We start from the raw sequence: 17,517 nt of genomic DNA, 5'->3' as shown, positions 1-17,517 counted from the left end.
CCACCCTACAAATTTCTTTTATACAGGCTTGTGTCACCCAAGCTGCTGATGTGGCCTGGTGGAGTGTGCCGTGATTCTTCTGGGCACCGGTAAGGTCTGCAGTTCATATGACTTTGTAATCATAGCCCAAAACTATCTGCCCACCATCGAAGTTGTGACTTTCCTCCCCAGCTTGGATGGCTGGAATGAGACAAAGAGGGCTTCTGTCTTTCTGTGGAAACAGTTCTGTTAATATAAATGCAGAGGCCCTTCACATGTCTAAGGAGTGCTATTGTCTCTCTAAGGCATGAACCGGCCTTGGGCAGAAGTTGGGGAGAATCAACTCCTGTGCATGATGGAATGAGGAATTGATTTTGGGGATGAAAGCCAGGTCTAAACAGAGAACCCCCCTATCAGAGTGGAAGACACATAGGTCCTCCCTCACCGACAGAGCGGCCAGCTCTGATATTCTCCTTGTGGAGGTTATAGCCACCAGGAAGACTACCTAGTAGGTGAGAAGGTGGAGACTGGTAGTTCTCAGGGGTTCAAACGGTACTTTGGTGAGCACTTTGAGAATCTTGTTTAGATCCCAGGTGGGGTATCTATGGACCACTGGAGGTCTTAAATTAGTAGCCTCTTGGAGGAAGAACTCTCGGGTGATGTGCGAGAGACTGTAGATCTATGTAGAGTATTCGGGGACAGTCCCTTGTCCAATCCCTCCTGGAGAAAATCCAGTATGTTCGCTACCATTGCAGAGATGGAGTCTATCTTCATCCTGTCACACCACTTGCAGAAGTTCTTCCAAGTGGTATTATAAATGCGATTAGTGGACGGATGTCTAGTGGCCTGGATAGTCTTGATAACCTTGTTGGAGAATTCCTTGCCTTTCAGAAGTCTCCACTTAAGTGCCAGACAGCCAAGTGGAGCCACTGCGGCTCTGGATGTTCTATGGGGCCCTTATTGAGAGAGACCCTGTCTGGCAGAATTCTCCAGGGGTCAGCAATTGAGAGGTCCATGAGGTGTGCAAACCATGGGCATCTCGGCCAGTATGGTGCCAAAAGAAGAATTTCCGCCCTCTCCTCTAACACTTTCATGATTACCTTGGGTATCAGAGGGAGGGGAGTGAAGGCATAGAGGAGGCCCTGGAGAAGCTGGGAATCTTGAATAGAATCTCAGCAATTGGGCATTGAGTGGCGAGGCAAAGAGGTCTAGGACCGGCTGGCCGCAACGATTCAAGGGAGCAGGCACCACTCAGAATGGTCAACAGTGGTCCTGCTAAACCAGTCTTCTTGAATATTGATCAGTCCTGAGATATGCTCTGTCTGGAGTGGAGATACCTCTCTGTCCAGCAGCAAAGCTGTTCTGCCTCCACTATGAGGGACTTTGAATGCATGCCAATTTATGTGGGCCATGGTGGCCACACTGTCTGTAAGAAGAAGGACGTGCTGCCCCTGGACCTCGTTCTGGAACTTGCGGAGGGCCAGGTGAGCTGCCCTGAGTTCCAGCCAACTGATGTTGTGAGTTAGGTCTGCTGGTGACCAGTGACCCTGGGCCTTTAGGGACTGGCAATGAGCCTCTCAGGCAAAAATTACATCAGTAGTAATTGTCAATTGACGTGGCTCTCTGAAGGGACAGCCCCTGGTGATGATCTTGAAAGTCCACAATTGAAGCAATAGAAGAACCTTCAGTGGTACCAAGACCTTGGCCATAGAGTTGTTCCTGCCGGATCTCTTGAATGGGAGCAGAAACCATTGCAAAGTCCTGATGTGGAGGTGGGTCTAAGGGACTATTGCAATACAGGAAATCATTTTTCCCAGAAGTTGAGATAACTGGGCCAGGGGCACACTTTTGAGAGTCCGAATGCGATTGGACAAGTCCCTGATGCTGACCTGGCAATCTGGTCAAAGGAAAAACTCACCTGTCACCATATCTATTATGGTACCCAGGTGCAGAAGATGAGTTATAGGCATTAGATGGCTTTTGCTCAGATTGACTGAGAAGCCATGGTCCCAAAGGACTTGAAGCGTAGTTTGCAGATCTATTTCTGCCTTCTGGAGACGAGGATTGTATCAAAATGTCGTCTAAGTAACATTGCAGGCAAACTGGCATGCTCCTGAGATATGCCACTAAGACTGCCAGAACCTTTGTAAAGATTCAGGGAACCGAAGCCAGGCCAAATGGCAGGGCCCCATACTCGTAATGGTGGTTGGCATAACAAAACCACAGGAATCTTCTGTGCATAGGTCTTATAGGATTATGAAGGTACACTTTGGTCAGATCCATGGAGATCAAGAGTTCTTCCTGCCTGATATCCAGGATAATCAATTGCATGGAGCCCATCTTGAACTTCCTGTAAACTAGAAAGCGGTTCAGCTGCTTCAGGTCTAGATTTGCCCTCTACCCCCCCCAAACTCTTTGGAACCACAAAGAAGAGGGAATAGAACCCCTGCCCATGTTGATCCACTGGGACCGGATGAATGGCATGGATCTCCAGCAAGTGCTGGATCGGGTCTCCTTGAGGGCCCTCTTTGAGGGATCCCTTGAGACAGGACATTGCAAACAGATGTTCGAGGGTGTGGAGAGAAACTCCAGAGAGAGACCTGATCTTATGGTCTCTCAGACCCAGGCATCTGAGGTGGTCATTTTCCACTGGTTTGCAAAAAGGGCCAACCGGCCTTCAATGGGAGGGTTGGGTTGGCATTTGGGACGATGAAAGGATTTGCTCCTCGTGCCACAAAAGGACTGCTTAGCTTGGGATCCTTGCCTGTTCCTATCTTGGAAACCTGCCCTGTCAAATTGTTGGCCCTGATGAAAGCCAAAGGACCTTTGGGATTTTTGAAAATTGTTTCCCTGGTAGGAGGGTTGAAAGGACTGGGTGGGACAGTAATCAAACCACCGAAAAAGGGATGGCAAGTCTTTCTTTCTGTCCTGTGCCTCTACCAGGATGGGATCCAAAGTGGATCCAAACAGCTTGTTCTCATCAAAGGGGGCAGTGACCATCTTCCATTTATGTTTGGTATCTGCCTGCCAATGGTGGAGCCATAGCAGATGGTGGGCTGTGACCTGAGAAGCTTTGGCTCTGGAGGAGAATTTTGCCGCTTTCAGAGTTGCATCAGTGGAAAATTCTGTAGCCGCCACTAGTTTTCCAATGTCTTGATAAGCCCTGATATTTGTGGCAGGAATGGATTCCTGCAGATGGTGTTGCCACCGGAGGGAGGTTTGGGTGAAAAGGGATGTGTCTGTAGCTGCCTTAATGACCCAGACATCCGCCTGGTGCATCTTAGGGAGTGCTAGATGCACCCTCTTATCCTCCAGTCTTAAAGCATCCTTCACTTCAGTGGGGGGTGGTGTGTGTGGCAGCAGTGGAGGCTGCTAAGGCCACCACTGGTTCATCTACTACGGTGTCTGATACACCCTTGCCAGGTCAGGAGCTAAATTGTAAAACTTTCTATTGTAACCAGTAGGACTGGGATAGGTGCTGTGGAGGTCCACTGTCATCGGACCATGTCCACAAACATCTTAGGAACTGGTATGACATCCACCTCTGTAATTGGTTCCAAGAAAATTAAGTCATTCAACTCCACGGGTGTCACTGCTGCGTCTGGTGCGGCTGGAGAATTGCCAAGGCATGCAGTGTTTTTGGCCTTGAACAACAAGGACTTAAAAAGATGCAGACAGAACAGGCTTGACAATGTGGGCTGGTCTGGAGCTAGCCCTTCATCCTCCGACATATCCTTGTCTAACTGGCCCTCTTCTTCTGACTGGGAGGATTCAGTGTCCTCAGATGACACTGGAGAATAAGGATCTTGACCTTCTGAGGGGGTCTCCCATGTATTGCATGGGGTGAGTTGGCATCTGAAATTCTGGAAGGTTCCCCATCTGGTGCATGGCTTGGGGTGGTACCTGGAAGTCAGGGAGGTCCACCCTATGTTGTATGGGCTGAGGTTGCCCCGGTATGGAAAAGGGGCTGACATCTGGGACCTTTCCTGACAGGTCTGTTGTACACCCGCGACAATGCCATTCCTGATTGCCTCCAACATCCAAAACCTCATAGCATGTCAGGAGATAGGAATTCCTCTGGGCAGAGCCCCGCTGCAGTTGGGGTGAAGGTAGCCTCAGATGCTAACCTGGGTCTCTTAGTTTGTTGTTCCACCTGTTCTGTTGCTGGCATGAGAGGAAACAGTAAGTTTGGAGCAGTTTTGCTGTTGATAACTGCCACAGGGGCCTGAGGTAGAAATGCCTCAGGTGCTTCCCTTGGTGACCAAAGCTGGGCTCCCAGGTTGTCTCTGTCCCTGTTAGAGACTGACAGGTCCAAAGGAGGGACTGAAAAGGGATGGGAAGGAGGAGCTGCTGGGGAGGCTGATTGTCTGTTTTTTTCAGCCTCCCAAAGGCTTTTCTCCAGCTGCTTCTCCAGTGCCTTCTGGTGCCATTTCTCATCTTTCTCTGCTGCCTCGGAAGACTTTCTGGAGAAGAGGCCTTGGCCTTGGCCTTAGACATCGCTCTTCTGGCTGATGCTCTGGATCCTATCTCACTGGAACCAACAGAGCCCTCTCCTTCCATTGCACACCTGCAAACAGGTGTTTCCAAGTGGGATGTGGCTAATAGACTGTGGTGGTTGGCATGCAGGGGAGTCTGCTCAAACTCTTGGCTGCTGTAATATGAGGGCAACAAACTGCTGATAATAGCTATAGGGTAAAAAAAGTCTGGAAGCTGTCTTGGCCACAGCTGAGAGATTTAAAAATAACCCTCAGCCGATAGAGCTCCCTTGATAACTTGCTTAGCTGTCAAAAAAGTTTTAAAAGTGCCCAGCTGTCAAAGGCCTGGGCACAAACTGTCAAGTTGCCAAGATGGCTCCGGATGTCAAAAAGCCTCAGCGTGAACTGCCAAGGTTCAAAAGAGTGCCGCCTTTCCAAAAACCTCAGTGCTAGCTATTGAGCTGGTGGTAGTGCCAGCTATCAAAAAGCCTTGGCAGTAAAATCAGGATCCAAATTAAAGAGTTTTCTTGTCAAAACATTTCTGCGCAATGCCAAAAAGGCACTGGCTGTCAAAAGCCTTGGCTCAAAAAATCAAGTCAATGGCGACAGCTGTCAAAGGAGGCCTCAGCGTGAGCCAAAAAGAAGCCAAAGTCAGTTAAAAGCTCAAAAAATCAGCACCGATTAGCGGGATTGCCCCAATGTGCTTCTCACTCAGGTTAGCTATTTAAGCCTTGCCTCTTGACAGCTGGAAGAGGCTTTAGCGGCAGAATCGAGCTCTGGCCCTTTGTGCCGCTGCGGCCCACTGTTAATGGGCCTCCTGCAACTGACGGCCAGCTGGTAAATCAACGTCGGTTGTCAGCGTTTTACTCAATTTTAAAAAAAAAAGCTGGAAAAAAATTGTGAAATATCATGAGGGCTGTTCTCTCACTGCAGGTGGGTCTAAATGGTGAAATCAGTAGCATTCCAAGAATCGTGTGTGCAATGGCAGTGCTTCAGTGCCTGCCTGGTGGGATGCTTTTCACCCACTCTGCCTGCTGGGACCCTACTCAGCTGTGGCGGGCACCATGCTGGCTGCCAAGCTGCTCCCCTGGTGCTGCTTGGCCTCACAGGGGCTCTTCGCCCTCCTGGCAGTGCTGCTGGACTGCCAGCCTGCCAGGTAGCCTTCACAAGTAGCCTCCAGTGAAGCCATGCTGCCTGTTCCGCCTTGCCCGCTGCTGCCTTTAAGGTGCTGAGCACTGGCCTGCATGCCTATTTGGCGCTGCAGACACCAGGCTTATAGCATATGCTAAGCCTGGTGCTCTTCAGGCCCTGGCAAGCACTGCAGCTCTCTTGCTGGCTCTGAGTGAGGTAGCTCCAGTGGAAGGTAGTGGAGGCTGCTGGGGAGCAGCTGGGGCTTGGCAGTGGCTGGGCTGAGCAGAAGGCGAGGTGGCCGCAGAGCCACTGTTGGTGAGGGAGACACTGAAGGTGACCAGGGGCAGCCCCCTGCCTGCCTTGTACAGCCGGCAAGGGAGCTGCAACACCTGCCAGGCCTGAAGAGCTCTGGACTCAGCATAGCTATAAGCCCAGCACCTGCAGATAGAGGCTGCAAAAAGCAGCTGCACTTCTTGGAACTGGTGACAGGAGTGCACCTGCAGACCAGCTGTTTCATGGACCAAGCTGCTGGTAAGATCATTAGGCAAGGTGGCATGAGGCATAAGGGGCAGCTCACCCCTGCTCCTCTGCCTCCCATCCCGATTTTAAAAAAAGACCTCCCCAAAAATTAGACCTGGGGCCTTTTTTGGTGGCTCAAAAATATAAACACAGGAGAAACACAGTATGTTATATATGGCAAAGTACTTAATTTTATCTGTCTTAAATTTACCACCATTTATGGCGGTATTCAGATTCAAATATTGTTGTAGAATATTTCACATGGAGCAAGAAAAAATAATAATGCTGAGAAGCTATTTTTGGAAATTGTGTAACAATGTGTGGAATTCAGTCTTGCGTCTTCTGGAAAACATTTCTCTGTATGCAAAGAATAGTGTCTTGATTGCATTTTTTAAATTCCAGATCGAAAAAAATCTAAGCTACACTAGCAAACATATACACAATACTATTTTATGGTGACAAGATTTTGTTATGCATTTTTTTAATACTGAAAATATTTTCTTACCATGCCCAAATAAGTCCTCCATTACAAGGAAGCTTTCAGCTATTATGACTCTCGCTGTAGGTATTCATTTGCTTTGAAGCTAACACCACAATATTCATTCTTTCTTGCAAATTAACAGTGCATAAAGGTATGAAAGAAAGCTGTCAATCATCATTTTTTAGCAGAGGATTCCTCAGATGAGATATAAACTAAAATATTCATTTATAATGCGTACAAAATATTATGCTTTAGACAAAGTCTTATAAGCTGCTATTGATCTGCTTTGAAACACAGAGATAAATTGTTCAGTCTTATGAAAAGTAAATATTGGCAAAAATATCTTTTTATCATATTTTTCTACGGAGGTGGGAAGAGAGGGACATCTAAAAAAACAAGGCAGTATGTGTTCTTTATTTTTTGTATTTTTTGGAAGGGATAACAAGAAACAAATCTAGCCACAGAATCCACTCTCAAGTCCTTTACCTGGAGAATTCTGAGGTGATGAACAGGGTGAACAACGGGGAGAAAAGCTGTAGCCAGGATGGAAGGCTGATTGAAGAGGAATGTAGGACATAATGTCTTCTTCAAAAAGACTAAAAAGGAGAGAAATATGAGAATTTCACTATGTGTAATAATGCCCAGAAATATGAAGCTCAGGGACAATTTTGCCCACTAGTTCACTGTATGTGCTTTACAGACTGTCTGCCTTAGATGGCAACTTCTTAAGAGGTTTTAAAGTTCCTCCAGCCAAAGCAAGTACTTTACAAAAAAATTATTTAAGTGACGGAGATCAAACTTATTTGATCTCCTCAACCGATTCCATAGTCTTAAGTAATATAAGAGAAACTTGGCTTCCAGTTGCTTTTTACAGATTCCAAAACCGAGAATAAAAATTGAACTAAAAGAGGTTGAACTACAGTAGAAGACCTCCAAAGTCCTTCCCACTGTTCAGTCCTTCCTCTGAACAAAAGGAACCTTTCTAAATTTGGAAAACATTCTTTAAAAAAACCAATACTTCACATGAAATACAAACATATTTTCACCACGTATTTCTACTTAATCTTCTCTTTCAAAGCCCATTAATACATTGTTTAGTTGTAGGATAGCTCATACTTTTCTAATAACATTCTTGGCCTTGTAAACCAAAATTATGTAGAATTTTCTCTTTCTTTTTGACTATGAGATTTATTGATATAAATTTGAAGTAGCTATTCTTGGAAGGAAGGATTTATATATGGAAAAATTATTTAATTATTAAGTAAATTGAGTTCCAGATTCCAATGGGGAAAATAGCCAATTCTAGTGTCCATAAATTTAGACTGTGTCACAACTGTGATCTTGAGGGAAGACTCTTGTCTCTCAACTCATCAACCAAACAGAAAACCTCAATTTCCATTACTTGTTCATGGGGAATAAGAAACTGGAGGGCAAATGGATTGATTAAGTTCTGGATGAAGAAACCCCCTCCAGAAACTTTTCATTTATGAGCCTCTGAAGTGCTTAAAATTTGAAACTCTTTATTGAAACAAGATGTTATTATTGAAGTTAACAAATTATCTGGAAGCAACTGAAATGGATATACTGCATTTACAAATGTAACTGAATAATCTTTTAAAAACTGAAAAATGCTGTGAATTGTTATGTTAAAATGAAATAGAAGAAATTTATTGGGGTTACTTCATGGAAACTACAAAGAGATACTAGAAGATATTAGAAGAAATCAGCAGTCAGAAATTTATTTATAGGACTTAAGAATGGTTGGCAGGAAGACGAACAAAAATATAGAACTACTATATCTGAATATGATTAAATAAGGAGTTCTTATATTTGGTGGACTTGAACAATTGTTCATTTTGGAAATGTTTAATGGCTTAATGGATTAGCTGTTGCTGTTTTAACCATTCAGTCCTTCCAACTCCTGGCAACATTATAGGAAAGTGCTTTCCATGCTACCCTATCAAGAACAGCTTATTTAGTTGTACGATGTTCATCTTTGTATCAGTTTTGATGTTATCAAATCAGCAAGTTGCTTGCTTCTTCTTGTTTTACTAGTCACTCCAAAATAGAGGGTGATTATTTCTGGTAATGTTTAATATTTTTATATTTTACAAAAGTTTAATTGTTAAGAGAGGGATGAGGGAAACAAATGAAAAAGGTACTCTATTTTTATATTATTGGGTATTTTGGTTAATTTTTACTGGATCTTTATACTGGATGTTCATAAAGTAAAGATTTAGAGAAGAGTTTATAAAAAAGGATATGTAGTATGGAATGAAGAACTATCTGTTATATTTTAAGAGACAGTAATGAGTTAATAGAGCCACCTTTGGGCTTTTTGCAAGAAACAAAGGGAAATGTAATTTTGATTTTGGGTTTTGATAATAGGAATTAATGGAATTATGAAAGCAATATAGACTACTGCCAAATTTAGAGTAAGAGTTGGAGGTACTTTTTAATCTATATCTATACCAAAGAAAGTCAGAAGCCATTTTTTCTTAATTTTTTTGTTTTCTTTTCTTTTTGCACTTTTATCTTGCGTTTTGTTTGATTATTCTTTCTTTCTTTCTTTTTCTTGGTTCTTAACTTTTTATTCCTGTTTTTAAATTTGATAAAATTGTACTAGAAATAATTATTGTATATTACCTCAGAAGTATTACTAAATCTGCATCACAAGACAATTTTTCAAGTCCTTGTGTACCTTCTGTTCGAATATAATGAATCTTCTCCCTAGAGAATTAACATATACATAAACTGATAATCTATTAAAGAAAAGTCCATGTGATACATTCCTTTTATTCTATATTGATCCATTTCTCTTCCAAAAGCTAATATAAAACAGTTGGTATAGAAACGTAAGTTGGTTTCTCTAATAAAGCCCTGCTAATGTTTGTATTCAAATCAACTTACAATGCAGTAAGGTCTGGTGAAATATTCTTTGAAATTAACAATGTTCAGAAATGTGCAGTCCAGATCGTATGAGAAAAGGAAAAGTTGTAAAGAAAGTAGAGTGGACAGTCTTTTGGCAAACAAAATTATAATTGAAGAATTGATTAAAAGGGGCTTAAAACATTATTTGAAATATTATTATATTATTAATGAAATTAGTTTAAAACAAAAGAGAACAAAATAAATAATTTGATAGTCATCATCAGAATGATCACCTAATGGAAAAGTGTATGTTAAAAACAATTAACTTATTAACATGGCTCATCTAAATCTTACAAATGTTTGTCTTCTGGAGCCAAACTGAATTCTTTGGAAGTAAATATCTTTTTGTCTAGACCTATAAATTAAATCAGACTAGTCAGTGATCCCAGCATGCATAAACAAACAAATAAATAAAACAGCAAGGAGGAAAAATAAAGCAAAAGAAAGAAGACAAGTGTGATTGAAATTTGCGACCTTCACTATGGCTTCCCTTAACCTCTAAATGGGGAAGCCAGAAGGAAGTAAAAAATGGCAGTCATAAGACATCATGTCTAATGACCATGCAAGATTTGCTTAACAATAAGCAACTGGAACTGCTGAAACTACTGTCATAAGTCAGAGCTGGATGTGATATCTTGCTTTATGTTGCTTTATGCATCTCTTGAGTGCTCAGTAACGATTATCATTATTAACCAAGGACTACATGTATATTAATAATCAACACACAATGGAATAGTACAGATGACTGTATACGGATCTCTACCTATCATGCCTAACTATGAAATTAATCAATCTTTTGATCTTGCCTCCTTTTTAAAGATTGTAACAATTTACGGTGGATTTATATATATGGGCATTTGTCAAGCATCAAATGTTGCCAAAATATGCCCTTCTGGATGGCATTTTAGCTTGATATTTTACAAATTATTATTGTGATCCAAACATCACTCAGCTAAGGCTGAATGGGCGTCCATACAAATTTTCTTAAATAAATAAATTGATAAGTCATATGTGGAGTGTTTCAAATCCAAAGATGAAAATGTAGTTCAGGGAGAGCATGGCTCTGCATATCATACTATTAGTGTTTCTTTGAAGAACCAGCATCTTTTCCTGAGTTATATCAATAGCTGCGCAATCCCAGGAAAATACATGTTTGGATTAAAAAGGAATTTGCAGCATGCAACAAGCCATTTCAGAGTGGATGTAGGCATACTGTGAACATCTATTGGTACAATCCTTGAAGAGACAGAGCCTTTTCAAGAAGGTGCCAACAGATGTGGCAAGCACATCCATATTTAGTCCAAAGCATCTTTTCAGCTTCTGATTCAAAGCACTGTACATTCCAAATTATATTTATGCACTATGGTCAATAAATTTCTTAATCTAGTTATATGTGATATTTATACTGCTGATATAAGCTCTTTATTATATATTTAACAATATAAACTAAAACCACATTACAGTATACTTTTCAGTATCTAATATTCTGTTGTTCAGTCTCTAAGTTGTGCCTGACTTTTCACAACCCCATATGGTCCCCCTCTCCTTCATTGGAGGAATGTCCCCAAATTCATGTTCATTGGATTGATGATACTACCTAACTAGTTTTGCTTTCTCTTTTATTCTACTACTATTTTAAAGGAGTAAAGAATTAGTATTATTAATCAACAGTGTTCTCACTATGGATGCTTTATAACTAGTCCTCAACTTACAACCACAATTGGGTCTGGAATTTCCATCATATGCCTGTGCAGTCATAAAGCCAGTGATCACATGACCAGATGATTTTTCTACAATTTTTACCATGGTCAGAAACGCAAATCACTGCATTTGTTAAATGAATTACAGGTAGTTCTCAACTTACACCGTTTGTTTAATGACCATTCAAAGTTACAATGGCACTGAATAAAGTGAATTATGACCATTTTTTACACTTATGACAATTGTAGCATCTTCATGGTCGCATGATCAAAATTTGGAAGCTTACCAACTGGTTCATATTTATGAAAATTGCAGTTTCCTAGGAGAATATAATCACATTTTTATGACCTTCTGACAAGTCAATGGGTAAGCCAGATTCAGTTAACAGATTCATGTTACTAACTTAACAACAGTAATGATTCACTTAACAACTATGGTAAGAAAGATTGTAAAAGGGGACACTTAACTCACTTAACAAATGTCTCACTTAGCAACATAAATTTTGGGCTCCATTGTGGTCGTAATTTGAGAACAACTTTTATGCAGACTAAATTTCTGGTTCTGGTGACCAACACAGATTGTCTAGCTATACATTAGGTTTCAATAACTTCAATATTCTAATTGAAACTTAAGCAAATTAATCTGGAATCTTATGAGCACAAAGCACAAGTAACTTCTCATTGTCCATAGCAGGGGTGTCAACGGGGGTGGGATTCAATTTCTTTTAACAACCAGTTCTGTGGGCATGGTTTGGTGGGCATGGCTAGGTGGTCATGTGACTGGGTGGGTCAAAAGAGAGAAACTCACTTTAACAATGCTCTTGGAACAGGGGGTTGTTGGACTAGATGACCTCCAAGGTCCCTTCCAGCCCTGTATTGCTGTGCTGTTTCAAAGCATCCTCTGAAGCTGCGTCTAGTGCCAGGGTTTGTGGTCCTTCCTTCCTCTCCTTTTTCTTTCCCTCCCTCCCTCTATCCATCCATTCACATCTCATTCGCTTTCTCTTTCCTTCCCTCTTTCTCCCTTTGCTCCCTTTCTTTCTTTCTCCCCTTCCTCTCTTTCCTTCTCTTTCGCCCTCCCTTCTCTTTCTCCCTTCCCTGACTCTCTCCCTCTTTCCTTCTTTCTTTCCTCCCTCTCTTTTTCCTTCCTTCCTTCCTTCCTTCCTTCCTTCCTTCCTTCCTTCCTTCCTTCCTTCCTTCCTTCCTTCCTTCCTTCCTTCCCTCCCTCCCTCCCTCCCTCCCTCCCTCTTTCTTTCTTTCTTTCTTTCTTTCTTTCTTTCTTTCTTTCTTTCTTTCTTTCTTTCTTTCTTTCTTTCTTTCTTTTTCTTTCTACATGCACCACCCACGCCCCGTTTTGGGTCTAGAAATCCTCCCTAGAACTTCCTGTGAGGCAAATCAGGCGTGCGGGGGAACGCACCGCTCCCCTGCACCCTGTTTTGGGCCTAGGAGGCCTCACTGCACTTACCTGGGAGCCAGAACCAGGTGAATAGGGAGTCCTGGGAGGGGTGGGGTAAGGTGGGGCAGGGCTAGCTGGTCTTCAGAACTACCAGTTCGCTGAACTGGATATAAAATTAACATCTGGTTCACCTGAACCAGCCCAAATTGGTTGAATCCCACCCCTGGGTGTCAAACTCATATCATCACGGTGGCGTAACATGACATATCAGGACTTTTTTTCCCTTTTGCTAAACTGGGTGTGGGCATGACCAGCACGACGCATCTGGCCTGCGGGCTGGGAGTTTGGCAGCCCTGGTTTATAGTAATCAACAAACTCCATGTTACTCACACTTTGGGGCTTTCCTATCTTAGCTTTATCAGAGTATTCAGTAATTAAGCTATAGACTTTTGTACCTGAGTGCATGGTTCCTAGCCAAACTTGGCTGACGCTCCTGCAGCATTTCGAAAATATTAGGTTGGCGTAGAAATGCGACGATTTTGTCATTGTATGCTGAAAAAATACAAAAACATCCCAGTTTGAAATCATTCTTCTGTTTTATTGTTTTTGTCTTAAATTTTATTTTAAAAGTATTAAACTATAAATAACTCTAGAAAAATAATATTTTGTCTATGTTGAATAATTTAACAAGAAAGAAGCAAATAAATCTAACAAATAAAAATAACATGGAAGATTAGGGCTAAATAAAGCATTGTTTTGAATAAAAAAAGTATCCATATCTGAACCTTCAAAAGTGCTTGGATCTTTTTCAAGTGATGCTCCAAGAGCTACCCTGTTTCTCCAACAATATGGCCTCCCCCAATAGGAATTCCCAGCATGTTTTATAGGCATGAAATGCAATTAAGCCCTTCCCCCCAAATTAAGGCCTATATTAAAACATGCGAAATGGTGGGGATGGTGGGGGGGGCTTGCCGTTAGGAAGTACTTTTGTTGCACACCCGGATATGGTGCTGCCTGCGTTGACCCCGATATGAAGTGCCCCACCAACGCCCAGGTCAACATCCAAGCCATCGCTGCCCACCCGCCCAAAGATGCAAGGGGGGGGGGGAATTAAGTCACCCCAAAAAAGACGGCCTAGCCATTTTTTCGGGGCTCAAAAAATAATAAAACCCGGCCTTATTATATGAGAAACACGGTATTCAGCTCTTTCCATATGCAAATGCTTTAATGGTTTGAATAAAATGGCACTTCATTTATGTTTTATGAGAGCATCTCATTGAAATATTTTGCAAAGCCACATGTCTATGGACATTTTCAATCATCAGGATTGTATTGACCAAAGATACTTTTTCCAAATGTTTCGCTTCTCATCCAAGAATTGAATTGAACTGAAGAAGTTTCTTGAATGAGAAGCGAAATGTTGTGAAAGGAAATATACCAATACCAGTTGTCTTTTTGTAAAAGCACCTTTGCATATAACAGATATGCTGCTGACCAGAATTCATAGCATAATGATAGGGAAAAGCATAGCATACTCACTCAGTGTTTTTGGATAGGATTGCTCATGCTACCCATTTCATCCTGCTTGCTTACTTGTACTAATTGAACGCCTGACCTTCATCTAGCCTATGGATCTTCTATCAAGGTTTTTCCCTTCCTACAACATCCTTTCTTTCACCTGTCCCTGGAGATGTAATAGATGTAATAGACTTCTCAGAGCCAGAGTAAGAGAATTCTTATTTATAAAATATAACAGGAACAGAATTTCTGCACATTCCTCCACTATAATTGATGTGAACACTCCCACTGTTTCCAGACAAGTCCTCTCCCCCAAATTGTTTCAAAGAGAAAACTCCCCAGGCTTAAGTGGAGTGAGCAAAGGATCAAAGAATCTTTGCCTGAATTAGTTACTTATTACTTGATTACTGAAGTGCACACACCCAATATCTTGGATTCTGAAACCTAATCTTTTTTCCCCTTTCAATACATATGGTTAAAAAGATCCTGAAAAGATCCAGTCTCTAGAGTCTTCAAGGAAAACCGGATGTGTGTACCTTACAATTCCATTGTCAGTAAGTCTCCTCAGGCAGGGTCTGTTTGACCTTCTTGCAAAAGGGGGAAGGTTGCTGCTTGTTTCTCTAATATAGGAACAATATGCTGAAGTTCTAGGCTGTTAGTATTTTGCATCATTCTGTTTTCCAGATTGTGAGAAGTCTATTACAAGAGCCACATTGGAAGTACTGCAGTTGCTTCAGCTGTCCCACAACTTTTTTGAAATATTTTGGCTTATATTATGAAAAGATAGCCAGCGGGAATACAATAGATGTGTGGTCTACTAAGAAAAAAAAAATAGACTTGCTTTTGGGCCTATTCTTTAGCACATCCATGATTTGCTGTTCTGAAACAAACAAACAAACAAACTTCTTTAAATTCCACAAGGGTGTGACTAAGGAAGCCCATCCCAGCCCATCTGAAGTAACAATTTATTTCACATTTTTTCCTTTCCTTGCTGTTTTTATGTATGCTATATTTGTAGATATGCTCTCTATGCTTTTATGGATTTAATAATCTGTTTTTATATGTTATGACCCTCATTGTGAAGTAAAAACCAGAAAGGTTGCTTATACATAATGGCATTAATACATGAATGCAATATATTTAGAGTGATTTATCAATAGCTAAATTAGATATTCAACAGCACTGGTAAACCTGATAATTATGTTATTTCTAAAGAGTTGTAGCCAAGAGGATGGGAAGGTTCAATTTCCAATGAAGCAGCAGTTTTATTGCTTGTTAATGAACTTTGCTGTGTATCTGTACCACAGGGGATTGATAAACCTGTTGCAATAACTCATTAGTCCATTAAATGAAGCCACATTTCTTAAATGAAAAAACAACAGCAGAAACTGCAGTGAGCCTTTTATTTTGGCTAAAAAAAATTAGTCAATATTATCTGAACACATTTGAAAAGCAGTGATACATACCAAGAGGCAAGGATTCATGATGGTGCTGATTTCGAATTGCTGCTACTAAGCTGTTGGCTGGTCTGGTCAACAAAGAAACCCCTCTGTTTCGAGAGACTTCTGATGCCTGAAATAAAGAATTCCTATTAATTATGAATATTGAAAGAAAAAAGTTGAATTGATTTATTTTAAAAAATATGTATTTATATAAAACCATAGCCAAGATAGAATATGCAAACTAGAAAAAAGATGAAAAAAAATGAAACTAGGACTTCAATCTCTGACAGCATGACAGCGTGTGAATATTAAAAATCATTATCCCTCTTTAAGCCTCAATCTTGTAATTTTTTCTGATTTTACTGATTCAGGAAACGTCATGAAATAAATCTTCCAGTGGAGTTAGGATGTAGGCATGAAAGTTACCATTTATCTTCTCTGTCTAGTGAGCATGACCTCATACAATAATCTTAAAGAATAATATTCTCAGAGGTGCATCCAGGCAGATAGAAGGCTGCACACAAAGAGACCTGAGAATTTATGTCACTGTCCAAAGCAGGGGTGGGCTTCAAAAAAATTAGCAACTGATTCTCTGCCCGGTTACTGGGTGGGCACGGCCATGGTGGGCGTGGCCTAGTTGGCCTCCTGCACCACCCTGGCCTGGGAGCGAAAATGGGCTGCGGGGAGGGGCGTTTTATTTTTATTTATTTTATTTGTTTGTTTGTCAAGCATGTATGAGAAAACAAGTATAAGTATGAACATAACACATAAACATGTAAGTATAAACAGGTATAAATATATACATAATAAATGAGTATGAATAAACGGATAAATGGGAACAATAGGACAGGGATGGTAGGCACGCTGGTATGCTTATGCATGCCCTCTTACAGACCTCTTAGGAATGGAGCGAGGTCGATGGTAGACAGTTTAAGGTTAAAGTTTGGGGGGTTTGAGGATGTAACAACAGAGTTAGGTAATGAGTTCCAGGCATTGGCCACTCTGTTGCTGAAATCGTATTTTCTGCAATCAAGTTTGAGTTTGTATCTTTTGCCCCTGTATTATTGCAGTTGAAGTTGAGGTCATCATTGACAGGTAGAACATTGTAGCAGATAATTTTGTGTACTGAGCTTAGATCAGACTGTGGCGGAGTAGTTCTAGGTTGTCTAGGTCCAAAATTTTGAGCCTGGTAGCATGAGATATTTTATTACGGGCAAAGTAGTGGAGTACTCTTCTCATGAAACACCTTTTGACTTGCTCAACTGTATTAATGTCCAGTATACAGTATGGATTCCAGGCAGATGAGCTGTATTTGAGAATTGGTCTGGCGAAGGTTTTGTATGATGTGGTTTGCAGTACAGGGTTACCGGAGAAGAAACTTCACAAAATTAGGTTAAAACTCTTAATGCCTTTTTGGCAATGCTGTTACAGTGAGCTCTGGGGCTTAGATCTTTTGAAATGAGTACTCCTAGCTCCTTGACAGAGTGAGGATCGTCTACGAGGTTGTATCCTCCCAGTTTGTATTTAGTGTTCTGATTTTTGTTGCCAATGTGAAAGACAGCATTTGTTGGTTGAGATTTGAAGTTGCCAATTGTTTGAACATTCTGACACATAGGGGTGGTATGGTTTTCGAGTCTTTAAGTTTGGTATTTACAAAATTATGGAATGCACTGGTGGGTTTTGTATGTAACAGTTTTTCCTCTTGTTTGCAGTAGTAATTGGTGAATTCTGCCTTTGTCTGACGGCATCGTGTTTTATAGCAGCTTTTAAAGTTAGCTAAAGTTAGCTAAAGTTTTGTTTTTTCGCCAAAGAGATTTTTTTTGGATTGGAACTTCCTTATTGTTATTGGTAATTTATTTTTTCTGGCTATGGGGGTTACTATTTTACATATAGTTTAATGATTCTATTGACTTTGAGCAAAAAAGTATTGTAACAGGCTTCTGCAATT

General features: G+C 41.1%; 1 protein-coding gene across 10 annotated transcripts in view; it reads right to left on the bottom strand.

The window, feature by feature from the left end:
• Positions 1-17,517, bottom strand: part of HECW1 (HECT, C2 and WW domain containing E3 ubiquitin protein ligase 1) — a 307,384-nt gene that overhangs the window by 30,315 nt on the left and 259,552 nt on the right. For 9 of the 10 annotated variants that reach the window (XM_087945048.1, XM_087945049.1, XM_087945044.1 and 6 more), the window contains 4 exons: positions 15,594-15,699; positions 13,065-13,161; positions 9,232-9,315; positions 7,072-7,181 (listed from right to left, as the gene is read on the bottom strand). In XM_087945048.1, the coding sequence (XP_087801174.1) occupies positions 7,072-7,181; positions 9,232-9,315; positions 13,065-13,161; positions 15,594-15,699 (397 nt within the window). The remainder of the gene's footprint in view (positions 1-7,071; positions 7,182-9,231; positions 9,316-13,064; positions 13,162-15,593; positions 15,700-17,517) is intronic. The other variant, XM_087945050.1, reaches the window with a different exon arrangement.

Source organism: Notechis scutatus, chromosome Z, assembly GCF_049901735.1.
Source record: "Notechis scutatus isolate UNSWTSFEM ecotype Mainland chromosome Z, rNotScu1.2, whole genome shotgun sequence".
Classification (NCBI taxonomy): Eukaryota; Metazoa; Chordata; class Lepidosauria; order Squamata; family Elapidae; genus Notechis; species Notechis scutatus.
This window is presented reverse-complemented; position numbering and strand designations above follow the sequence as displayed.